This window comes from Gossypium raimondii, chromosome 13 (assembly GCF_025698545.1).
Source record: "Gossypium raimondii isolate GPD5lz chromosome 13, ASM2569854v1, whole genome shotgun sequence".
Taxonomy (NCBI): domain Eukaryota; kingdom Viridiplantae; phylum Streptophyta; class Magnoliopsida; order Malvales; family Malvaceae; genus Gossypium; species Gossypium raimondii.
Genome location: NC_068577.1, coordinates 33759629 through 33783399, shown reverse-complemented (window position 1 = coordinate 33783399; position 23771 = coordinate 33759629). Strand labels below are relative to the sequence as shown.

The window sequence follows — 23771 nt, the reverse complement described above, 5'->3', positions numbered from 1 at the left end:
CTATTTATAAGCTAAATTCAGAGGTAAAATAATAATAAAATAATCTATACTAATTAGAATTTGATTGAAACAAATAAACAGAGTTTAAGTAGAAGATTATTCTCAAATTTGACTGAAATAGGAGTCATACTTAACAAAAACAATTGAAAAGAAGATACAATCAAAGTTAAATCCCTCGTGTGCAAAGTTGAATCTCCATTGTGGTTGTGGTAAAGGTGTAGGGCCTATTTGATGTTGTATGATAACCCTGCTTAAAATATAATTGGGTACAAATAGAATTGCAAGATGAGTGTATTAAATCATATATAATTATAAAATGAAATCAACAATGATGTAAAATATACGAGTGAAATTATAAGAAAGATTCAAACTTTTTGTTAGAGTGAAGTTATAAACAATATCCAACTTTCAAATGTAATGTAAGGATAGTCTGTCGCATGGCACATTTCTTTGTTTCTATGTTTGTCCATAAATGACACGTTTCTTTGCTTATTAGTTTTTTAGGGTTTTCATTAGTTTTCTTACGATTTTGCATGGTTTGTGATCAATTACAGCCAGATATGGAGGATGATTTAACAAGATTGATGATTGGGGGTGGGGAGAGGAGGCTTGGGATAGGAGGGTTCAGAGAAATCTTTGTATGAATATTTTTTAATGGGTTGTTTTTCACAATAAGTGTGGTTCATATTACATGAGCAGGAGGAGTTGCAAATTTGTTATGGTGGTTAGTTTTTTCCAAGGTAACCTCATTCTTTTTTAGACCATTGCCCCATATTTTTGTCCACGACCAATGATGAGAGTAAAACGAGGAAGTATAGGTTTTGATTTGAGACGTGGTGGAGTTTGGAAAAGACCTGTGAAGCGAAAATACTGCAGTTATGGGAAAACGACCAAGGCAATATTCCTATTTGACTGAACTTTCTTGCTAAAGGAATGTAGAAATAGGCGGAGCATTTGAAAAATGAGAAGAAAGGTGTAAGAAAATATCTTTATTGGAAAATTGATCAACTAAATATGAGAGAGAGAGAGAGAGAGAGAGAGAGATGAGGGGGTATTGGGCGATCTAATGGATTCAAAGTTGCACCTTAATATGAAGATTAATAAATAGAATTTATATTGGGAACAAAGAGCTAGGGTGAATTGTCTTAAGAATGGAGATCATAATACGACTTTCTTTCATAAATTAGCTACTTAGAGACAAGGGACAAATTACATAAAATGGCTATAAATGAGTGGAAGGTAGATTACGTCAGATAAAAAAGAAATGGATAATATTGCAAATGAATACTTCTCGACTCTGTTCACTTCTTAAAGGGATAAGAGATGTAGGTCGTATCCTATCAGGGGTGTATCAAAATATTTTAGAAAGTATGAACTAAGCCCTCACTATCGAATACGATGTGGAAGAAGTATGGATGGCGTTGAAGGAAATGGCCCCAATGAAAGCATCGAGATTTTATGGTTTTCCAACAATGTTTTATCAGAAGTATTGGCATATCGTGGGAAGCGACATTAGTGATTATTGTTTTGGAATTATTAATGGAGGTAATTCATTAGAACCTTTAAATACCATGCATATTGTTCTTATACCGAAGATTGCTCAGCCTTCTAATTTGTAGCATTTTTATCCAATTAGCTTATGCAATGTACTTTACAAGATTATCTTGAAAGTTATAGCGAATTGTTTTCAAAAAGTTCTAGATGCACATATTGATGTAGCATAAAGTGCTTTTGTTCCAGAAAGTTTAATTTCAGATAATGTATTACTTGCGTATGAAATATTGCATGCGTTTAAGAGAAGAAGGTTGAAAAGATGGGGGAATTTTGCGCTTAAGTTGGATATGAGCAAAACTTATGACAGAGTGAAATGGACCTTTTTATGGTGTAATATAAATAGATTCTTTTAAACTTATACAAGTCATTTTTAGGCTTTCTTTATAGTTTGGTTACAAACAGGGGTTATTTGGGTCAAAACAGAGTAAACAAGACCAGTGTCGCTACATTGGGAAATGGGTGTCGTGACATTAATCTTTTGATGTTACGACACCAAGAGCAAATTACTTGATTGACTCCAATGTTGCGACACTGAATGGTGGTGTTGCGACATTGCTTCGAAGGTTGGATGTTGTGAGACCGGGACAAATTGCCCAAAACATAACTTAAACTCCTAAAACTAAGTCAAAATTATCTTCTAACATTTTATAACATTTCTGAACACTTTTAGGACTAAAAGTAAGTCAAATCATCATTCAAAAACTTCATAAAACACATAACTATATCCATCCAAGGAAGATTATCCCAAGATACAAAATGATATTAAACATGCATGACGAAATTTTGAAACCACTCAATTATTTTACAACAAAAATTCATATAGTTCTAACTCTATGTACATACCACTCTATTATCAATGTCTAAGTTCTATACACTATTCCTTCATTGACGATGAGAGGAGGATAAATATGACCACCTCAAAAACAATGAGATTTAGGAAAAAGAAATCAAATTTTTAATTGAATTGAGTTTGCTTACCCTGCCCATATTTTTTGGTAGATGATTGTAGAAATTTTTTAAAAAAACATAGGGTGAAACACAAACATAGGAATGGTGGGGCCCAGTTGAAGGCGGAAATTGCTGCAGTTAAAAATAAATTAATTTCAAATTCCGAAGTGATTCGTTTTAACATATAGGGTATTTCCGTAAATTGAGAATCCTTGAGAGGGAGGGAGAGGCCTTTTTTTTATTTTGAGCTCCCGCTATAAATCCTCGCTGCCGCTATAAATTTCCACTTCAATTTTTAAATTTTTACGGCCTCCAACGACACACACAGAAAGAGAGAGTCAGAGGGGATAATTTTTTAGCAAATATGTTAGTTTATCAGGATATTCTTACAGGTATCAATCTTTTATTTCCTCTTCAATTTCTCTCTCTTTTTTCTTGGCTCTGTTTGAATCGTATTTGGGATATCCTGAAATTTTGCCTTTCTTTCAACCCCTCCTTTCTTATATACAAGGATGATGATACTTCAGCATACTTTCTTTTTAATGGTTTGATCTGTGAGGTTTTATTTTTCCAGAGAATTGAACAGAAAAAAATTAGAAGATTTTTTTGTTTTGATTTTTTATTTGATTATCGGTTATCTATTTTTTTAACGATTTTCTGGGCAATTATTTTCTGTTTTTTTTTAAAAAAAGCCCTGAATTGGAAGATAATATCTTGAAAGAGAATTAGCTAAATCGCTGCCTATTTGATAAGGTTAACAAATGTGGGTACCCTGGATTGAATTAAAAAATTGTTTTTTAATCTCGTAATTGTAAAGTTGGTAAATTCAGGTGATGAGCTCCTCTCAGATTCTTTCCCATATAAGGAAATCGAGAATGGAATGTTATGGGAAGTAGAAGGGAAGGTTTGAATCTTTTCCCTCTTCATTTTTTTCAATTGTCTGTTAATCGCAACTCTTAAAAATATGAATTTGGATTTCATTTACTATTTATGTGATGTGTATATATTTGGAAAAGTATGAATTTAAGAAATAATTACGAGTGTTATTAACTAATTTGAAATCTAAGTTTTCAGACCCTATCTTAGGGTTGCAAGAATATGTATGGTAATGACTTGAGTAGGGTTGGTTTTTTCAGGATAAGTTCTCTTCTTTTAAATTTATGATTATTTTTATTTTTTCAAATATAACATATTTTAGATTTTTTAAATATTTTGATTATAATTTTTTAATGTTATAAGAATGCAGTAGTTTTGTAAAAATAATATGGGGGCAGGATTGAGAAAATCAAGAGTTTGTAAGCAAACGAAACCGCTCCACCTTGTTGCCATTCTTGGAGTTGCGTTTAAACCCAAGAAAAGATAATTTGGTTGATACATGCAGTGGGTTGTCCAAGGAGCTGTGACTGTAGATATTGGTGCAAACCCTTCAGCAGAAGGTGGCGACGAAGACGAAGGTGTCGACGACCAAGCCATAAAGGTGGTCGACATTGTTGACACTTTCCGACTTCAGGTATTAAACCAACCCCCGTTCATCTCAATTTATATCACATAATAACAAGGGTTTGTTTGAAATGGTAGGAGCAACCTGCATTTGACAAGAAGCAGTTTGTTACGTACATGAAGAGGTACATCAAGAACTTGGCACCAAAATTGGAGGCAGCAAAGCAAGAGACATTCAAGAAGAACATAGAGGGGGCAACCAAGTTTTTGCTTGCCAAGCTTAAAGATCTTCAATTGTACGTACTGCTACTCCAACTCTGAGCCCTGGAATTATTATTGAGTTTTAATTTTTGATTTTGCAGTTTTGTGGGTGAAAGCATGCATGATGATGGTAGCTTAGTGTTTGCGTATTACAAAGACGGCGCCACCAACCCCACTTTCCTCTACTTCCCCTATGGCTTGAAGGAAGTCAAGTGTTAATGGGAGTGATAGTCATTGCTGGACAGGTGTAATTCTAGATTTTCATTTCATTCAAGGGGCTTAAAGTTGGGGGTTTACTATTATAATTTTACATCTTTTTTTGTGGTTATCAATATATATATATACATATAAGTATACCAGGAATAAAATAGCAACTGTATTTTTTATTTTCTTCTAAATGAATCTGTTAGGGATGTCTTTCTTTGATGGCCAAGTGGTATCTGTTGTGGTGGCCAACTTCTAATCTCTCAAATTATTACGTAATTATATCTAATTTTTTTCTATACTTTGATTATAAAATATTTAATTTTTATTTAAAATAATATAAAATCATATTAATGAGATTAAAGTTAAAATATAAATATATATTTTTAAAATATCAAATAACATAATTATATTCATTACCAATATTTTACTAATTTAACAAACAATTTTCTTATACAAATTCTATATTTATAAAAATTAATAGTAAAAATTTAGAATTTAGAATTTTAATGTATCAAACAACATCTTATATAATAACAATTATTTAGAAATAAATTTATGTTAATATAAAATATTGATAGTGTGATTATGGTAAATTATAATATAACCAAATAAACTTTGAGATAATTTGAGAAATAAAAGGGCACTTTGAGTTTTGAGCTACAACTTAAACTTCGAGATATTATGTAAATCTTTAGATTTTTGAGAAATAAAAGGGTATTTCGTTTTAACAACTAAGTCAATGTTTTATTTTTCAGAAATTATTAAATAATATATTTTTGGATTGAAAAATAAAAGGAAAAGATCATTTTTGGGCAATTTACCATTAAAAGCCTATTTTTTTTTTAAATTTATCGAAATAGGCCCGGTATTTTATTATTTACCGGAATGGGCCCTTTTCCCCTAAAGCGCGTCCACGTCAGCGTAAAGTCAGGGAACGTGTTAGCAAATCACGCCCACGTCAGTGCGCTTTGCTGACGTGGCAGCAAATCGCGTCCACGTAAGCACAATTTGAGTCCATGTCGAAGAAAGCGCTACCGACGTGGTGCGATTTGTTGCCGTACGTGCGCCTTGGGGACGCGATTTGCTCACAGCGTGAAACGATTAACGGTCATTTTTTTGACCGTTGCCCCCCCAAAAGTAAAAAAAAATCTATAAATACCACCCCTTATTTTTTTTCACAAATTAATCCTCTCTCAAATTTCCTTTCAATTTCCTCTAAATTTCCTCTTAATTTGCTCTTAATTTCCTCTTAAATTTCTCTTAAATCCCTATTTTTAAATAATTTTAAAAAAAATTATTTTTTTTAAATTGTAAAAATTTGTACGATTTCAGCAATGGCCGGAGAATTGACTCGTCTTGATAAGCAACACATATCCGTCAAACAAATGAAAATGGTAAGTGTTAAATTTAATTTTTAAATATTATTTAAGATTTTTTTATTTATGCATTTTTAGATAATTATTAATTTATTATTTGTTATAAAAGTCTGTAAATCGGATATTGGAATGCAATATCCAGAATATGCATGCTCCTCCATCACCGTTGGTAGAGAAATACCATGGAAGTGGGTTTTTGCACGTGGCACGGTAGTAGGGATGCAAGGTGGACCCGAAACTTATCAGTGCGTTGATCGAGAGGTAGAGACCCAAGACGCACGCATTCCATCTTCCATGTGGGGAGTGCACTATCACGTTGGAAGATGTCAGTTTGCAATTGGGATTGTCGGTGGACAGGTACCCAGTCACCGGGTCTGCCCAATCTCGCGATTGGGGAGCGGTGTGCTACGAGCTTTTGGGCGCTATTCCGGAGAAAATGGACGGAGGTAAGATCGAGATGGGCTGGTTACGAGACACATTCTCGGATTCGGATGATGATTCAACCGAAGTAGAAAGAATCCGATATGCTCAGGCATACATTCTTCAGATAATTGGAGGTTATCTGATATCGGACTTGTCACGAAGCCGCGTACATCTAAGATGGCTGCTGAAACTCGTTGATTTTAGAGCAGCTGGTGAATTGAGTTGGGGGTCTGCCTTCTTGGCAACATTATATCGGGAGATGTGCGGGGCGACGCGACCGACTAAAGTAAAAATCGGAGGTTGCTTGTCACTACTGCAGTCATGGGCACGATTTCGCTTTCCATTTCTACGTCCTTGAGTGGACCACCCATATACATTCTCACTCATAACGAGGTAAATTTTATATTAGATTTTACAATTATTATGTAGATTTTTAAAAATAAAAGTATGCTAAAAATTTATTTAATTAGGTTGAACCATCCGGCAAGTCATGCTCGATTACCTACCTCTCTTGAAGATATACGGCTTCTATTAGACCAACAGTTGGAAGCACATGTAAGTATTAAATAAAATTGATATTTCCATCATTCGCTAATCGATTGGTATTTAGTATTTAGTATTTAGTATTTAGTATTATGTATATAACTAATATTTCTATCATGTTCATATAGTTTCAATGGACACCATACGAGGATCTGGCAATTCAGGTAGTAATTCCGGATGAGTTCTTACAAAATCCAAACGCTTGGCACGCGAAAGTTGCGTTGATCAGCTATGCGACCATGGAGATGCACCAGTCAGACAGAGTGTTACGGCAATTTGAATGTAGACAACTGATTCCCGTGGCACCTGAGGTGTTTGATGATCACCACAAAATCGACCTACGGCAACTGCATACGGATTGGCCGAGATTCTGGTCCAACTACATCGAAATGTGGGAAGATCGGTATGAGTATATACCTACTATGGAACCGATCATCGTTCAGGAGTTAGCATGCGTGCCGGAATACATGCCATGGTTTAGGATCCATGGCAAGCCGTATTTACTGTCGGCAGAGGAGAGATAGCGGCAATTACATGTCCAAAGGGAAAGATGCGGGCCTTTAAATCCAAGACGACAGGACGACGACGCTGGCCCCTCAACGAGGCCTAGACATTCACCCGACCTATCATCAGCGGCCATTCAATCACCAGGCCCAACGAGAGCACTGACACAGTCACCCGACCCAGCAGTTCAACTGATGATACCCACGGCACAGCCTTTTCAGATGATGCCAGGTGCGTTTCCTAGCCCTTTTATGTATCCTAACCCTTATCTGTTTCCTTTTTCGAGTCCTATGGCAGGTTGGAGGGTTCAGCTCCATTTCTTGTTACGCTGAGTGGACCGTCGATGTATAGGCTAGCGGCGCACGAGGGATCGCAAGAGGGGCCATCGGGGAGCTCTTCTTTTTACCAATCCCCACCACCGTTTGGGTTTAAAACACCGTCGTCGTTGGTGATGCAAACACCTTCACATTCACTATTCTATCAAGGTGGCTCATCGTCCCAACTCCGACAACCAGATGCCCTACCAGAAGAACTAGAATCCCCGCCGGAAGAACCACAACCTCCGCCGGAAGCTGGACAAAGGAGGAATCCAGCGCGTAACCGTCGACGGCCGCCATATGGCACTGAATCTGGGGGGCACGGAGATTGATTTGTATTTTAATTTATTTGTACAAATATTTTAAATATTTTTATATTATTTTATATAATAAAATAGAAATTTTCTTGAGTTATTACTTTAAAACCCTAAACTAATTTATTAAAAATTTATAAATTTATAAATTATAATTAAATGTATAATTTAATTGACAAACCCTAAACCCTTAACTTAATAACCCTAACCATAACCCTTAACTTAAAAACCCTAACCCTTAAATTAAAAACCACAAACCCTTAACCTAAAGTCCTAAACCCTTAACTTAAAACCCTAAACTCTTAACTTAAAATCCTAACTCTAACCCTTAACTTAAAAACACTAACCCTTAAATTTAAAACCCTAAACCCTTAACTTAAAAACCCTTAACCCTAAACCTAAAAACCATAACCTTAAACCCTAAACCCTAACCCTTAAATAAAAAACACTAACACTTAACTTTAAAACCCTAACCCTTAACTTTAAAACCCTAAACTCTTAACTTAAAACCCTAACTCTTAACTTAAAAACCCTAAACCCTTAATTTAAAAACCCTAACCGTAAAGCCTAAACCCTAACCCTTAAATAAAAACACTAACCCTTAACTTAAAAACCCTAACCCTTAACTTTAAAAATCCTAAACCCTTAACTTAAAAACACAAAATCCTTAACTTAAAAACCCTAACTCTTAACTTTAAAAACCCTAAACCCTTAACTTAAAAACCATAAACTATTTGCATCCTGCTTGAAGCGTTTTTTTTAACTATTTGCTCAAAAACGTCAACTCGAAATTATTTCTTCCAGGACCTACTGTAGTAAAAGCGCGTCCACGAGGGCGCGATTTCACAAATTCTTCTCAAATAGCATCCTGCTTGAAGTGTTTTTAAAACTATTTGCTCAGAAACGTCAGCTCGAAACTATTTCTTCTAGGACCTACTGTAGTAAAAGCGCGTCCACGAGGGCGCGATTTCACAAATTCTTCTCATAAAGCATCCTGCTTGAAGCGTTTTTTATACTATTTTCTTAGAAACGTCAACTCGAAATTATTTTTCCAGGACCTACTGTAGCAAAAGCGCGTACACGTGGGCGCGACTTCAGAAATCCTTCTTGTCGAAACCATTTTTTTGAAAAAACAAAAATTAGTTTGTCGACTTTAAAAATAATAATAATAACAAAGAAAAATAGAATCGCCACCGATCCATGATTTAGGTGTGACTGGCACACCTTAAAAACAAATTTGTTCTACGAAATTTGAGAAAACAAGTTTGGGAGTCAGTTACGCACGAGGAAGGGTTAGCACCCTCGTAACGCCCAAAATTCGGTACCAAATTAATTATTTAATGTCTTGGTGTCGAAAATTAAAAAGATTTTGTTAAACTCAAATGTTGAAATCTGAAAAGGATAATCAATTATTCAAGTCATGGGAAGAAATTGAGACCCAATACGTTAGGGTACAATTTCTCAAAATCCCTAAATTTTGAATATCACCTTTTAATTAATTTTTTAAAGAAGATCTTCATTTCGAGAAAGCAATATGTCATGCCCAATGCGTTATGATATAACATATTGAATTCCCGAAAATGATTTTTGTTTATATATTTTAAATAACGAATATTCTCGGTTATTTGGAATCAATAAAGAAAATCGGAACCCAATACGTTAGAGTTCAATTTTCCTCGAGAATCCCTAACTTTGAATATCGTTTTTTATTTTGAAAACCTTTGAATCATAAAAATAATTTTAATGTTTTGATAAAATCAAAATACTTATTTAAAAAGTATGATGAAATATTGATGCATATATACATGTAAACAAAATAACAAAAATAACATAATAAAAAAAAGTTATTTTATATAATAAAGAAAATATAAGCATAATATATTGGTAATTATAAAAAAATGGACATATATGTATATACAAAAGAAAATTTGAAGGATATATATTTAAAAAAAAGTCGAATAATGTGGGTATATAGGTATACATATTATAAGAAAATAATACGTTTGGATTGTAAGATATAGAAAATATAAAATACTATAACATACAAAGGTATACGCATACATATGTGCATAAAGCTAAGAAAGATAAAGTTATAATAAAATATAGGATATGTATATAGTATATATATTTAAAAAAATTTAAAAGACAAACAAATATATATATATATGTATTAATATGTATATGCTCCTATATAAATAAATATAATAATATAACATATAATAATGAACTAATAACCATACAGTAATAATAACGTAAATAAACAATATTAACAATATAATAAAAACTAAAAATAATAAATTAAGGATTAAATTAAAAAAAACAGAATTTAAAAAGCTAATTTCAAAATAACGTGAAAGGGAGCAAATTAAGACACGCGCAACGGGGGGAGGACTGAACGAGAAAATTACCCAAACCTCCTACAATGTTGCGCAACATAGGACCAATTTGAAACAATTATAAAACATGTGGTGAAATTTAGAAGAAATAAATTAATTAATTTTGAAAACACCATAAATCATGAGGACTAATTTCGAAAATAGTCCATTTTTAAAAAAACGCTGATCCTCCTCGAGTCGGATCGGGTTGCACACGGGCATGATCAATACGGCGCCGTTTTGGGGCCACTGAAACAGGCCCCAAACGACGTCGTTTAGCGACCTATATATGCCCAAATTTGGAACCCTAAAACACTATCCTCTGCCATTCCTCAAGTGCGCCGCAACCCTCCTCCTTCACTGCCACTCTGCATCTCTCTCATTCTGACGACGGAATGAAGAGATCCCCCAACGCCACTCGCGACGGTAAGTCCCTTTTACTCCCCTTTTCGTTTTTTTTTTTGTCGTTTTGAAGAAACAAAAGAGAGACAAAATAAAGTAAAAACAGTAAAAAAGATGCAAGGAAAAGAAACCAAATCCGTCACCTTCAAAATGTTTTTTTTCTCTGGTATTTTCTTTCTCGGTTTTTTTAGTACAAAATTTGCTAACCCCCTTAACATAAGTTGATTCGCCTTTTATACAACAAAAATCCCTCCTATTTTCGTTTTTCTCTGTCTTATTTGTGCCGTTCGTGGCTTATTGCAGGTGGAGGAGAACGTGGGAACGAGCCTTATGGAGACTGCCGAACGTGCGAGCAATGACGTGGCTCGATGAACGGTTTGCTAAGCGTGGGTGGTTGCGGCGCCGAAACCATCAACCTCCTAGGTCTGTTTAATGCTTAGGTTAATTGGGTTAGGCTAAAATGGGATATTGGGCCCTAGTTAGGTCTGTTTTAAATGGGCCGGGTAAAATTCTTTTATTACACTTCTGATAAAGCATCCTGCTTTGATTTTATCTTAAAAACCCATAAACACGAAACGTAATTCAATTTTGAATAAATTATAATTATTTTAATTAGGAAACCCTAAACTCTAATCCCTTATTTATTTACTTTTTTCTCCAAAACCTTAAAAATCCTAAAAACCTTAAACCCTAATATCCAAAAACCTAATGTGGGAAAAACGGGGAAATCGCGTCCCCAGAGGCGCACTACGTGGCAACAAAGCGCGGCCACATCAACGCGCTTTGCTGACGTGGACACAAATTGCGCTTTCGTGGACGCACTTTGTTACCACGTCATCAAAGCGCGCTGACGTGGCCGCGACTTGCTGACACGTCCCTTGACTTCGCGCTGACATGGATGCGATTTAGGGGAAAAGGGCCCATTCCGGTAAATAATAAAATATCGGGCCCATTTCGGTAAATTTAAAAAAAAAAGTGGCTTTTTTTGATATTTTTCCCATCATTTTTATTATTTTCAGTTAAAACACTTTGAAAAAGTTAAATGTAAGAAATAACTTTTACTCGAAATAAACTTAGAGTTAGCCATGAGTAAGGTGGAATCTATAAAATTTTATTTTTAAATAAAAACAACAAAGGGTTTAAAACTAAAAATTAAAACATTGAAAGAAAAATCGCAAAATAAAATTGAAAAAATAAATTACATCTCAATTTCTAACATTTCATGTCTTTGTTTATTTATCATATTACATCTCAATATTTTAATATCATATTCACTTGTGACTTTTTCCATATTTCATAATTTAATCCTTTAAGTCCTCAATTCAACTCATAGAAATTACTACTCTTTTAATACATGTATCATGTTTCATCATTTAGTATAAATTTTCATAATTTCATCACTACTCTTTATCATTTATTTCACAATTTATTTTTACATATTTAACTTACTAGTCTGTCTTTCTTACACTCCTCAAATACCTTCAATTTGATTATATCTTCACTTTATCGATTCATTATTTCGATAATTAATCAAAGATAAATTTCTACCTTGTAACGAAAATTGTTTACCTTTTTAGCAGAGACCTAGTAGACAAAAAAAATTCTTAGGATATTCGGAATTGATACAAATAGAACAGTAGGCACCGAAGTGCGAAACAGTAAGCACTAAAGCACGAGACAATAAGCGCGCTAAAATTTCCTTAATGACATGTCATCTATATCCCAATAGTTCTTATCTTGTCTACTTGGGCAAATCATATAATGCACTCATATCACTTTTACACTTTTCACAAATTAATCCTTGTAGCAATATTTAGTATAATTATGTCTTCCACTCTCAATAACACATGTAACTTGTTTTCATATTTAACAATCTTCCATAACTCACTAATAATTATTATTATAAATTTCATATAACACTTTTACATACTTTAAAATTTAGTCCTCATTACAACATTTCATGTAACAATATCTTTCCTTTCAATAACACATAGTGTATCTCAATACTTATTAATATCTCCATAATTCACCACATCTATTTTCACATATTAACTATTACTATTTCTAACATAAATTTTCTCAAATTCGTGATATAGCCCTAATTTCCACAACTTAGAAAATAATTATAGTTTTAACTACAATATTCATATATTATTGTATTTTTTAATATATTCTTTACTCATCAATGTTTTCTTGTAAACTTTTATAACTTTCCAATTTAATCACTTCTTTTTTTTTGTCATAAAAGTTCATTATTCACTATTAAATAAATTTTCTTTTCATCTAACTCAATTCACATAATTAATTCCACTATCTTATTTTTCCCATCAATTTTCTATGTATTTCACTTATATTATTTCCACCACATATTATTCTCAAGTCTTTCAATTTAGTTCATAATTCCATAAATTTTCATATTTTTCCATAATTTCACTTATTCAATACTTTGTATATTTTTCACTATTACATAACACATCTATTATATTTTTATTATAATTTCCTATTTCATATGTTAAATTATTTCACACCTTGTTTCATTAACTTACTACACATTTCACTAAATTCACATTATAATCCTTAAATATTAAGAAAGTCCATGGGTGCTTACCTCTTTTCTATCAAAATCTTTCTTTTTTTTTTTCTGTTTTCCTACCACTTGATTCACTTTCTCAATTTCTTTCTTCATCAACATGTCAAAAACACAATATTTCCTCACGAGAAATCTTTACTTTAACACCATATTTATACTTTTCTCACTACTAAACTTGAAAATAACATAAAACCATAACATACATACCATACCTTATTCTCTTGAAACCAAACTTTAACTTGAGTTTCTCTCTCCTCCAACTTCTATTTTCTTGAATCTAACTTGGTATTTTAGCTCCCCATAGTCTCCTTATCATTTTTGTCTCTTGGTGGCTATGAAAATTCTTTTGATTTCTTGATGAAAATGGTGAACTTTTGTAGAAGGACTAAGTTGCAAAACAAAAAAAAGTTTTTCTTTTCTCTCCTCCTTACTCACGTTGGAAAGATGGAAGGATGAAGACTCTTCATCTTTCCTTCCTCATATACTAAGTAAAAATTAATAAAATATAAATAAATATCAAAACAAAATATTACTAAACTAATATTTATCTATTTAATTAATCTAAAATATCGCCATCATCATTATTCTTCAAAATTATCTTTCTTGCTAAATGATCATTTTGCATCTTATGATCCTTCAAAATTTCTACATTGAATCATCACGCATCTTGATAAAATTGCAATTTAACCCCTCATACTTTTTCACTTATTCAATTTAGTCCAAATTCATCCATTTTTCTTAGTTTTTAGATCCTTCCACCCTTAAATTATTTACACTATTGGCACTTCAAGTTTTTATATTTACACTTTAGCCCCTCAAATTTGAATATTTACTCTTGGCCACAAAAATTTTCTCACATTTGCAATTTAGTCCTTACTTGAACCAATACATCATAATATACTTCTTAATCAAATTTTTAATTGATATAACTCAACTTCTCCCCCTTTTTTATCACTTTTATTTGCGTATTTTTCCTTTATTTCAATTTATCGAGGGCAAAATCTCGATTTTTCACTACTTTCATACCTTTTGGGGTGTTACAAACCTCACATTTTAACACGTGGCAAAAAAGATTTTAAATTTATAAAAAAACACATATTTTTCCACATATCAGAATGCGATGATGTCACATTTCACCATGCTATTGGTTGTTAGCGCCATGCCAACACCATGTCAGCATATTTTAACAATGTTTACAAAAAAAAAAAACCAAATTGGCTTACGGTTTTCAAATTTAAGTACTAGTTAGAGAAATAAATAGATACCAAGTAAATATAAATGGTCAAATTCAAGAAACTCCATATTTATTAACCCTTTACAAATAAACTAGTATATAAATTATTAGATCAAATAAGGTAACAACCTTCAACAAAAGATTTCAAAAGTTCAAATTCTATTGATTAAAATATATTCGATTTAATTTTAAACAAATTTGTATAGAAAAACCTATATTGTTTGAATCAATTATTGTTAAAAATTCTAATAAAATTTTAACCAAAAGGATTTACTTGTTTTCAATTTTGATCATCAAGTGTTAAATGGTTAATGAACAGTTGACATAATTAGCATAATAACAACTCTTAAGTCTTAATGAGACAAAACAACTCCAAATTTGAAAAGTAGAAAATTTAATTTCTTAAAATAAATTGGACCTCTTTCAAGTTAACAAAATACAATTAATTAACATTGAAATATATCACAATATATTTGAGGATTACTTAATTTACTAATATATGCATTGTGTAAATGTATAAACATTTACAACTAAACTTGTTATTATAAAGTTATCTCATTATCATCTTTCCATTAAACAGACCATTTTATATAAAGAAAAAACTAGTTCACCTAATTCTTTCTTTTTCATTTCCTATTCAAATACAAAATTTTCAGATTAAACTTTTTTTCCCCTCTCAATCTTAATCTGTTGCTGAACTACCTGATTCAGTCTTTTAAATAGAACAATCCATTTGTAAATAGTTTTCTTATATAAAATTAAGTGCAAACCAAGTAAAACCTAACACAACATAATTGGGCAGAGAGTCAAATATGTATATCAACCTATTCTCAACACAAGCACCTTCACATTCTTGCACTGAAATGCTCTCCCATTATGCATAGTAATTTAGGCTTGCCTTCTTCTTAGCTTGCACCTGAATGATGCCTTCATTAAAATCTTCATGGTTCACCTATAAAACACAACCCCCAATTTGTTATTTAGCAGCTCCCCCACCTCAAATAAAAGAAAAACTTCTAAAAGATTTGAAACTGCACCTCAGTTGCATCACGGCGAAGAGCTAGCATGCCTGCCTCCACACAAACAGCTTTCAGCTGTGCTCCATTGAAATCATCTGTAGATCGAGCAAGTTCTTCAAAATTGACATCTGGATGAACGTTCATCTTCCTTGAGTGGATCTACAAAATCAATGCAAGCTTTTAGTAAAATTCTGCCCAGGATTGAATCCATGGAAGCAGAAGCAATGAAAGTCATACCTGAAGGATTCGAGCTCTTGCTTCTTCAGTGGGATGTGGGAACTCAATTTTACGATCCAATCGACCAGAACGCATCAGAGCAGGGTCAAGGATATCAGCTCGGTTAGTTGCTGCTATGACCTATAATACATTCATTATATTAAAATAGATCCCTTATGTTTTAGCAAATAGATAACAGAAAAAAAATGATGCACCACAAAGTCAAACCTTAATGCGTTCATCACTGCTAAAGCCATCAAGCTGGTTAAGCAGTTCCAACATTGTTCGCTGAACCTCCCTATCCCCACTCACCTCACTGCACATGGTAGCAGGCAGATCAAGAATCAGTGGTTTTTATCCACAAATAAATGCCACAACCAGATTTGAAACAAATTTGCCTCTGAAGATTTTAAGATATGGCATTACCTATCAAAACGCTTCGTGCCAATTGCATCAATTTCATCTATAAAAATGATGCATGGAGACTTTTCTTTTGCAAGCTGAAAAGCATCACGGACAAGTTTTGCTCCATCTCCAATAAACATCTACATGCATCATGATTGTTTACTTATTATAGGGCCTAAGCAAGCCGATATAAAAGCACAAAATAATACCATTAAATGATAAAAACTACTCCATTACTCACAATTTTCTGTCATGTTATACTAACCAAGTGAGGAGCATGGCAAAAAATGATTCCAACAGGAACTGAAACGAGTAGACAGGATCTAATATATAGAGAAGTAAGCCGAAAAGGCTATAGGACTTAATACCTGAACCAGTTGTGGGCCTGCTAGCTTCAGAACGTGGCATTTGTTTGTGCTGCACAAGCACGGGCCATCAAGGTTTTTCCAGTGCCAGGAGGTCCATATAAGAGCACCCCTTAGGTGGACGAATGCCTAACTTTTGAAACCTTTCTTTATGAGTCATGGGCAACACAATGGCCTCAACTAGTTCTTGGATCTGATCCAGGAACAACAATCAGAAAATGGGGAAAAAGAATTAAACATTAGCTTAACAGTTACAAAATGATAATCTCAGAAAGGTCAGTAGGAATTAAGAAAACTTGCCTGCTTCTCCAAGCCACCAATATCATTGTAGTCCTCAGTTGGCTTCTCATCAACCTCCATAGCCTTTACTCTGGAGTCGTACTCAGATGGCAAAGTATCCAATATCAAGTAGCTGTCTTTGTTGACACCAACCAAATCACCAGGTTTCAATTTATCAGGGTCTACAAGTCCAACCACAGGTAGAAAGATGGTCTGTAGTAATTATAAAACAAGTCAAGATCAATCCAGTTTTGCTTTCAACTGATATTCAAAGATGTTGATTTTGGTAACCACTTGAACTAAGGAAAAACAAAACTGATTATCGACTTTCCCTATTAGTAGCAGATAAGAAATGATGCTGTGCCATTACCTGACGAGTAGAGGTTTTCAGCACAACACATTTACCCTTCCTTTGTGAGTCTAGATCTATGTTGGCACCATCTTCCTCTGCCTCATCTTCAGGGTTCATCTCCAATATCTGAAAGAAAGAGCAGTTAAAATTTAAAGCAGCAAGTACCCATGTTTGACATGGGTGCCACACACATTTTTCGACATGGGCCATGTCAAACACATCTGTATCCAATACTCACAATCTAGTCCAACTAAAATGCAAGCAGAAGCTTTGCTTATTATTCATCTGCAATGGCTCATTATTCATTTGCTGCCCCCTTAGAATACTCTTTTGAGTTTATTTAAATTCAGAATTATATATACCAGTACAGAATAAATAAAAGATTACTGGAACACAAATTTAACACAGAAGTTCAACAGGGTTCATTGGGGGAAAAAGAAGGAAGAAAAATTTACCTCAACAATGTTGCCGACTAAGTAAGGCAACTGCTTGTTAAGCTTAATTTTCTCTTGATTCTCCTTAATCTTTTCCTTGTATGAATCCAACTCGAGATTTGTCCTTTGCATCTCCTCCTTTAATCCCAGAAACCAATTAAAACAAAAATCAGAAAATTCGATCAAAATATAGCTACATTATTTAAGAAGAAAAAGTTTTTCCATAAAAAACAAAATAATATAGCTTTAACCATCAACATATCCCAATTATAATAAACCAGAAAATTTGCAACTAAACTAAAGAACATTCCCTTATTTGTAAACATTACCTAGATTTAATCCATACCCAAAACTAACATCCGATTAACATCGAGTAATTGAAAGAAACCATCTGATTAAAATTGATAGTTGTGGATTAAAAAAGAAACCCTAAAAAAGAAACAAAAACAAAAACCCTAAAAAATAGTAATCATAATGCGGGGGAGAGAGAGAGAGAAAGAGAGAGATCAAGGTCAAAGAGGGACCTTGAGAATACGAATCTCGTTATCAAGAAGACGGGAAGCTCGGACGATATCCTCGGTAGTCATGGAAGCCAGCTGGTCTTCTTCAAAGCTAGAATCTTCTACCATAGCGGTCGCCATCGGTGAGGGTTTTAAAAAAAATACAACGATGATTTCAAGCGAAAGATAAGTCGGAAAATGAAGGAAAAGAATACAAGCGGAGAGAATAGAGAAAAAGGAAGAACAGATGAAGATCTTTATACTACCAAACTGTAGTTCTCTTGTTGTCGAAGAAAATGAGAGCTTGAAAAAATTCGATTTCAGCCGATGAATCTGCAATGGGCTTATTTCCTTCACGTCGGCCTGCTCTTTCATTCAAATTTGGGCTCCTTTTCTTTTTCAAATTACTCCACTGCACAACCCAAATATATACCTAGAATAAAGTTATATTATTTGAGGATATTTTAATATTTTATTTTTAAAAAATTAATAAGAAAAATATGAATATAATGATTTGAACTCACACCAGTTGGATTGACAAAACTTAATTTTACTACTCAACCAAAATTTCATTTTAATTTATTTTATATATTCATTTTAATATGCACGATTTGTTACCTCTACCAATTTTATAAATTAATAATATCTTTAATTATTTAATATATATTATTTTATACATATATAGTTGTAAATTAAATAAGTGGTTTTAATATTAAAAGTATATTTGATTGAGTAAACGTTATAAGTTAACTTGATATCGACTCATAAATAATATAATTCAATTTCTTTTAATTTTAATATTATATAAATTTTATGTATTATTTTATTAATTAGTTTCATTCACGATGTGAAGTGTAATCAAATCGGAAGTAAATACACGCTATAGACATTTGATATTAGTGGTGTAGAGTTAGTAGAGATACGAGAGCAACATGAGGTAGAAGTAAAAGCTGGAAATTTATATTTAGCATATATCAAAACTGCTGAAATATCAAGGTTTCTTATTTACATATTCGAACACCAAATTTTAACATGTATTCCATTGTTTTAGCATATTAGCTTCCAAATACTGTTTCCAAGTCTTCAGTGGGCGTATGTCACTTGTGTCTGAATACTTTTCCTTGGATCTGCAGTTCATTAGCAAGCCTCTCGCTGCGAATCCCATCAATTCAGTTGGATCCATATAACTGCGAATCCTTGAACCAATCCCGCCTTCACAAGAATATCCCATTCTCGTATAAACATCTGCAGTGGCTTCTTCGGGACTCATATCATTCAGCTTCGTTCGGGTTTCTTCTACCAAGGATTCATACCTAATATATTCATGGCTTCCTAACCCAAATGGATCCAAATCTACCTGGTGCAAGATATTGGCTGCTCGTTCTGCACCATCTTTGCTATGGTTTTCTAATCGGATAGATTGCTCGAGCGCTAATTTGTCGACTTTTACTTTCAAATTCTGCAGTTGATGCCCAATTCTGGATGCGACAGCATCGTATAATTTTCCTCTTGATGCTTCTGTGGCTTCTTCCGAGTTAAGCAGATCATCAAAAATTATAGGGTCTCCAATTAGAACTGTCACCTACAAAGTTGCATGTATTAAAAGAATTCAGCAAAACAATTATTGACAGGAAATGAGATCATAAACATAAAACCCAATATAACCGGCCAATTAGGAAGGATTTTTCTTAAATGCTACTATAAACGGGACCATGTAAAAGCATTGTGAAGCCACTGGAGATATTCAAGCTCAGACAGTGGCACATAAAACTAATGTCTATTAAGCAAAGGAATAACAGCAGGAATACATACCGTCTTGCCAATCCTCGGGAAATTGGCCCCTATTGGCATAACATCTTGCATTCCAGTATGCACAAATGGCAGAACAATTGGGGTACTGTCAGCATCTAGAACTAACCTGTATCACCATAACAATGTTTCCAAAAGTTTTGTTACTAACAAGGAAAGCAACAAATGGGCTAAAAGTTCCATTTTTTTTGAAAAAAGTTATCCCTTTAACACAGATTCTGTCAAGAGATGGGTCTGTTTATTTCCTGATGTGAGAAGATGTAGATTTGTATAGGAAGTTATTTACACTCACCTCCCGACACCTCTCTTAGAAGATCTCACAGTTTTTCCACCATCTCGAGAACGACTACCTTCTGGAAAGATATGAACCCATCCACCAGTATTCAATTTCGAAATGGCCATATCCATGCCCTGCAACAAATTGAATCAAAATGATGAAATGGGCATAAACCACACATGTTTAAGTAATTAATGAAGGCATAAACATGCAAGTTAAAATCAACATACCAGACTATAAACCTGTTGATGAAAGTCCAAGTATCTCACGTCTAACACATATTACATAACTTATGCATCATATGAAGTTCAAGGAACAGAAAAGGAAACAAAGTCCCTTAAAGGCACTAAACAATATGCATGTAAATTGTATGTACAATCAAACTATTCGACTACATTAGCAATCATACATTTCAAAGACGTTCAAAAGCCAATAATATATCCGTCTTCTTTGTTTTCCACCTTCAGTTAAACGTTCCTCATCTCAACAATGCATACCACAATCGCTATCTTTCCGACCATTTTCAAATTGATACACAATCCTAATCAAGGAACACTAGCGGTCCAATTTAGTAAAACTAATGATCTGATTAATGTATAGTTTATTATAAGCTTATTGGGTAAAACAAAACAATCCACTAACTTCAGAATTAAGAATTGTGTACTTTATATGAACATAAAATTCGTATGTATAAGTTCCAAAAAATAAGGTTTTATGTTACGATAATCATATTTCATTCCTACTAAACGAACCAGAGAAAACCATACTATCAAATTAGGTTTCATATAAGTAGCGATTGTGTTCTAATTTTCATTCCCCTTACAAGACCTATCCACATTCCTTGTAACATTGATTCTACCCACTTGCATGATGTATACTTATCGACTTGATCCTTATTCAACACACACTGTTCCATACTTGCTAAGAATATGCCAAAATTTAAAAGATGTACCATCTGGTAAATCCCATCACCACGAGAAACTGGCAACACTTTTACAGATCGAAAGAATGCTGACGTCACGGGATTACTGAAGCATCGATCTGATGCACACAGGGTCCATCTCAAGTTCTGAGCATCAAGAAGAACTCTGGGAGGAAGCAGTGAAGCAATGACAAATGGATCATCCACAGAAGCAACATGATTGCTTACCTGCAAAGAAACATTCCTTCATCAGCATAGGACTCAACATAACACCAATGAATGAGACAAAAGCTAAAACTGACAAAAAGTAAAAACCACAGCTTATACCGTTATAAGGGGCTTGTTCTTGGGTCTATTAAGCAAAGCATCATGTAATTTTTCAAGGCCATAAACCTGCCACATTAGAGAACATGCATTAGTTCCTAGAAACTGTGAAATACCTGCAAAGAACACAACAGAATTTTCTCAATTACACAAAAGCGTACGTACTTGGACACGATTGAGACCATTCATAAAAACATGGCAAACATTTCCAATCAAAGGAACCGCAACAGCTTGAAGCATTCGAAAAATAGCTGAATCCACCTCCACGTCAAAGTCTTTACTCACTATAAGACCAGAAACTTAAATTGGTAAGCTAAGAATTCAATTCAAATAAATTTTTAAATCTTCAAATTATGAAATTAGAAATAACTGGGGGGACAAAAAGGTCATTTTACTTCCTAACAATTACTTCTTTGCATCCTCTGATAGTAAATTATAAAAAAAAAATTAAAGGAAATAAAACTGCTACAAAGCGAAAAAAAATCATAAATAGATCGAAGACATGAAAACCAGAGCAGGAAAAGCGACCTTTTTTACGGTAGAAAGAGGAGGAAGAAGGGAGGGAATCGCGACGGAAGTCGCGGAAGCGACGGAGCCAGCGCTGAACCGAGGAGGAGAAGTAACGATCAGCAAGGACTGAAGGACGGTGGCGATCGACTGCCACCCTGAAGCGCTGCCTGAGCTGGAGTTGCAAAACGCGAGCCTTGTTCTTCCATAGATCGCCTCTGTCTAACCGCTGTACGGCCATTGCGTCTGCTTTTTCCTGGGCAGAGTTCTCAGTAGCGTAATAAAGATTCTTATTTGTACGATCTTTATTTCTTTTGAATTTCCTTTTGATCTGGTGAAAGCAGAGAAAAGCGCGAGTGTAGGGAACGGAACACAAGAAATAAGTGACAAGAAAACGAGTACAACTAGGCGGCGAGGTTTTGAGCAAACTTTGGTTTATCCATTAAACCGACGTAACACCACTTCGGTTCATTTTGCTCGGTTTTTATTGTTAAAAAATGAGGCTAAATACATTATTTGCCCCCTATAGTATTCGGTTGTTTCAATCTGGTATTTAAAGAATTTTGAACAACCATTGACTGGCCAAAATACCAAAAAAAGCCAATTTTTTTTAAATTTATCAAAATAGGCCCAGTATTTCATTATTTATCGGAATGGGCCTTTTTCTCCTAAATCGCGTCTACGTCAGCACGATGTCAGAGGATATATCAGCAAATCGCGTCCACGTCAGCGCGTTTTGCTGACATGGGAACAAAGCGCGGCCTTGAAAGCGCGATTTGTGTCCACGTCAGCAAAGCGCGCTGATGTGGACGCGATTTCGCGGTGTTTCCCACGTTAGGTTTTTTAGGGTTTTTAATATTTTTAAGGCTTCAGAGAGAAATTAATTAATTAATTAAAATTAAATTACATGGACGCGAAGAATTTGTGAAATCGCGCCCTCCTGGACGCGCTTTTGCTACAGTTGGTCCTGGAAGAAATAATTTTGAGTTGACGTTTCTGAGCAAATAGTATAAAATCGCTTCTACCAGGATGCTTTATGAGAAGAATTTGTGAAATCGCGCCCACGTGGATGCGCTTTTGCTACAGTAGCATGTTTGAGCTGAGGCTATAAATGAGGCAAAAAATGTTCTCAGAATGCATAAGTCACAGCAGAAACAATTTAGAGAGGCTAAAAAGGTTAGAGTTTCAAATATGAGTGAACATATTAGTGTTGTTATTTACTATGATGGTGAGGTTTGCCACACCGAGAATGGTGTTGTTTTTTTTTCGGAGAATACGGTGCGACTAGTTTTTAACCTGAACATAGATTTGACAGAACTTCGTAAAATAATTAGGCGTTGAATTTTCGGAACGACGCCAATGAAAGTTCTGTTTATCACGTATCAATTTTGTTCTTCTGTTGATCCGATGACATATGACTCGTTCGACATAAAAGGTGCTCGTAGCTTGGAGCTAATGGTGCAGACTTATCTTGCTAGTGGAGCACCTTATATTGAGTTATATGTAATTTACATCACCAAATGATGTACTTGCGACCGGTGTTCGAGATGTATACACAACCACTGGCCGACACTCGGTTAGCAGGTTACAAAATACGGAACAACCCATGTTTGGTAACGATGTCAAATGCACATCCCCTGCAAGACACTCTGTTGGTGGATGGGACATTTACGTCGGTGGCTCGATGTTTGATGCTGGAAATATGTACTGGGGAACGGCATCAAGTTCTAGTGGGTGGCAATCTACATCTAATTGGGGACGTTATCAAATGCCCAGAAGAAAGGATGATGTACTCCCTACGACGTCAACCGGTGAGGGGACCTCATATGCTGTAGATGATTGTGGGTTAGAAGATGACTCCGATGTGGATCCAT

The 23771-nt window shown here is 34.2% G+C and overlaps 3 protein-coding genes and 1 long non-coding RNA gene across 5 annotated transcripts; 2 read left to right on the top strand and 2 right to left on the bottom strand.

Annotated features, from left to right (window-relative positions):
• The first annotated feature begins 2790 nt into the window (after nucleotides 1-2790).
• Nucleotides 2791-4601, top strand: LOC105781101 (translationally-controlled tumor protein homolog). 2 transcript variants are annotated; one of them, XM_012605679.2, is made up of 5 exons: nucleotides 2791-2894; nucleotides 3333-3406; nucleotides 3884-4012; nucleotides 4081-4238; nucleotides 4305-4601. In XM_012605679.2, exons 1-5 carry the CDS (start codon nucleotides 2867-2869, stop codon nucleotides 4420-4422), a joined length of 507 nt encoding a protein of 168 aa, XP_012461133.1. In that variant the 5' UTR covers nucleotides 2791-2866; the 3' UTR covers nucleotides 4423-4601. The 2 variants fall into 2 exon arrangements, with proteins under 2 accessions (XP_012461133.1, XP_012461134.1); XM_012605680.2 differs by having other exon boundaries at nucleotides 2807-2894; nucleotides 3320-3406.
• Nucleotides 4602-10465: 5864 nt separating this feature from the next.
• LOC105781934 (uncharacterized) lies at nucleotides 10466-11284 on the top strand. The gene is made up of 2 exons (XR_001129652.2): nucleotides 10466-10688; nucleotides 10968-11284. It is a non-coding gene; the product is annotated as an uncharacterized LOC105781934 (long non-coding RNA).
• A 3936-nt stretch (nucleotides 11285-15220) lies between these two features.
• LOC105783418 (26S proteasome regulatory subunit 6A homolog) lies at nucleotides 15221-18400 on the bottom strand. Its single transcript, XM_012608860.2, is given in 12 exon segments — nucleotides 15221-15440; nucleotides 15526-15666; nucleotides 15745-15864; nucleotides 15952-16039; nucleotides 16150-16268; nucleotides 16497-16525; nucleotides 16528-16602; nucleotides 16605-16686; nucleotides 16794-16985; nucleotides 17143-17250; nucleotides 17580-17696; nucleotides 18083-18400. Coding segments are annotated over 12 exon segments (1266 nt in total). The 5' UTR covers nucleotides 18200-18400; the 3' UTR covers nucleotides 15221-15362.
• A 596-nt stretch (nucleotides 18401-18996) lies between these two features.
• Nucleotides 18997-22360, bottom strand: LOC105783566 (uncharacterized). The gene is made up of 7 exons (XM_012609106.2): nucleotides 21919-22360; nucleotides 21556-21674; nucleotides 21394-21459; nucleotides 21097-21294; nucleotides 20160-20278; nucleotides 19871-19976; nucleotides 18997-19640 (listed from the first exon to the last, which is right to left on the bottom strand). The coding sequence occupies exons 1-7, from the start codon at nucleotides 22136-22138 to the stop codon at nucleotides 19086-19088; spliced, it is 1383 nt and encodes a 460-aa protein (XP_012464560.1). The 5' UTR covers nucleotides 22139-22360; the 3' UTR covers nucleotides 18997-19085.
• Nucleotides 22361-23771: the final 1411 nt, after the last annotated feature.

Bases quoted from the DNA above. Each gene is read 5' to 3' on its own strand.
- LOC105783566 (XM_012609106.2), bottom strand. From the start codon at position 22,138: ATGGCCGTACAGCGGTTAGACAGAGGCGATCTATGGAAGAACAAGGCT. The intron at 21,675-21,918 runs GTCGCTTTTCCT...CTGGTCTTATAG, and splicing joins CTCTTTCTACCGTAAAAAAG to TGAGTAAAGACTTTGACGTG. The intron at 20,279-21,096 runs GTACATCTTTTA...AATTTGTTGCAG, and splicing joins GTGATGGGATTTACCAGATG to GGCATGGATATGGCCATTTC.
- LOC105781101 (XM_012605679.2), top strand. From the start codon at position 2,867: ATGTTAGTTTATCAGGATATTCTTACAG. The intron at 2,895-3,332 runs GTATCAATCTTT...TGGTAAATTCAG, and splicing joins TTATCAGGATATTCTTACAG to GTGATGAGCTCCTCTCAGAT. The intron at 4,013-4,080 runs GTATTAAACCAA...TTGAAATGGTAG, and splicing joins TTGACACTTTCCGACTTCAG to GAGCAACCTGCATTTGACAA.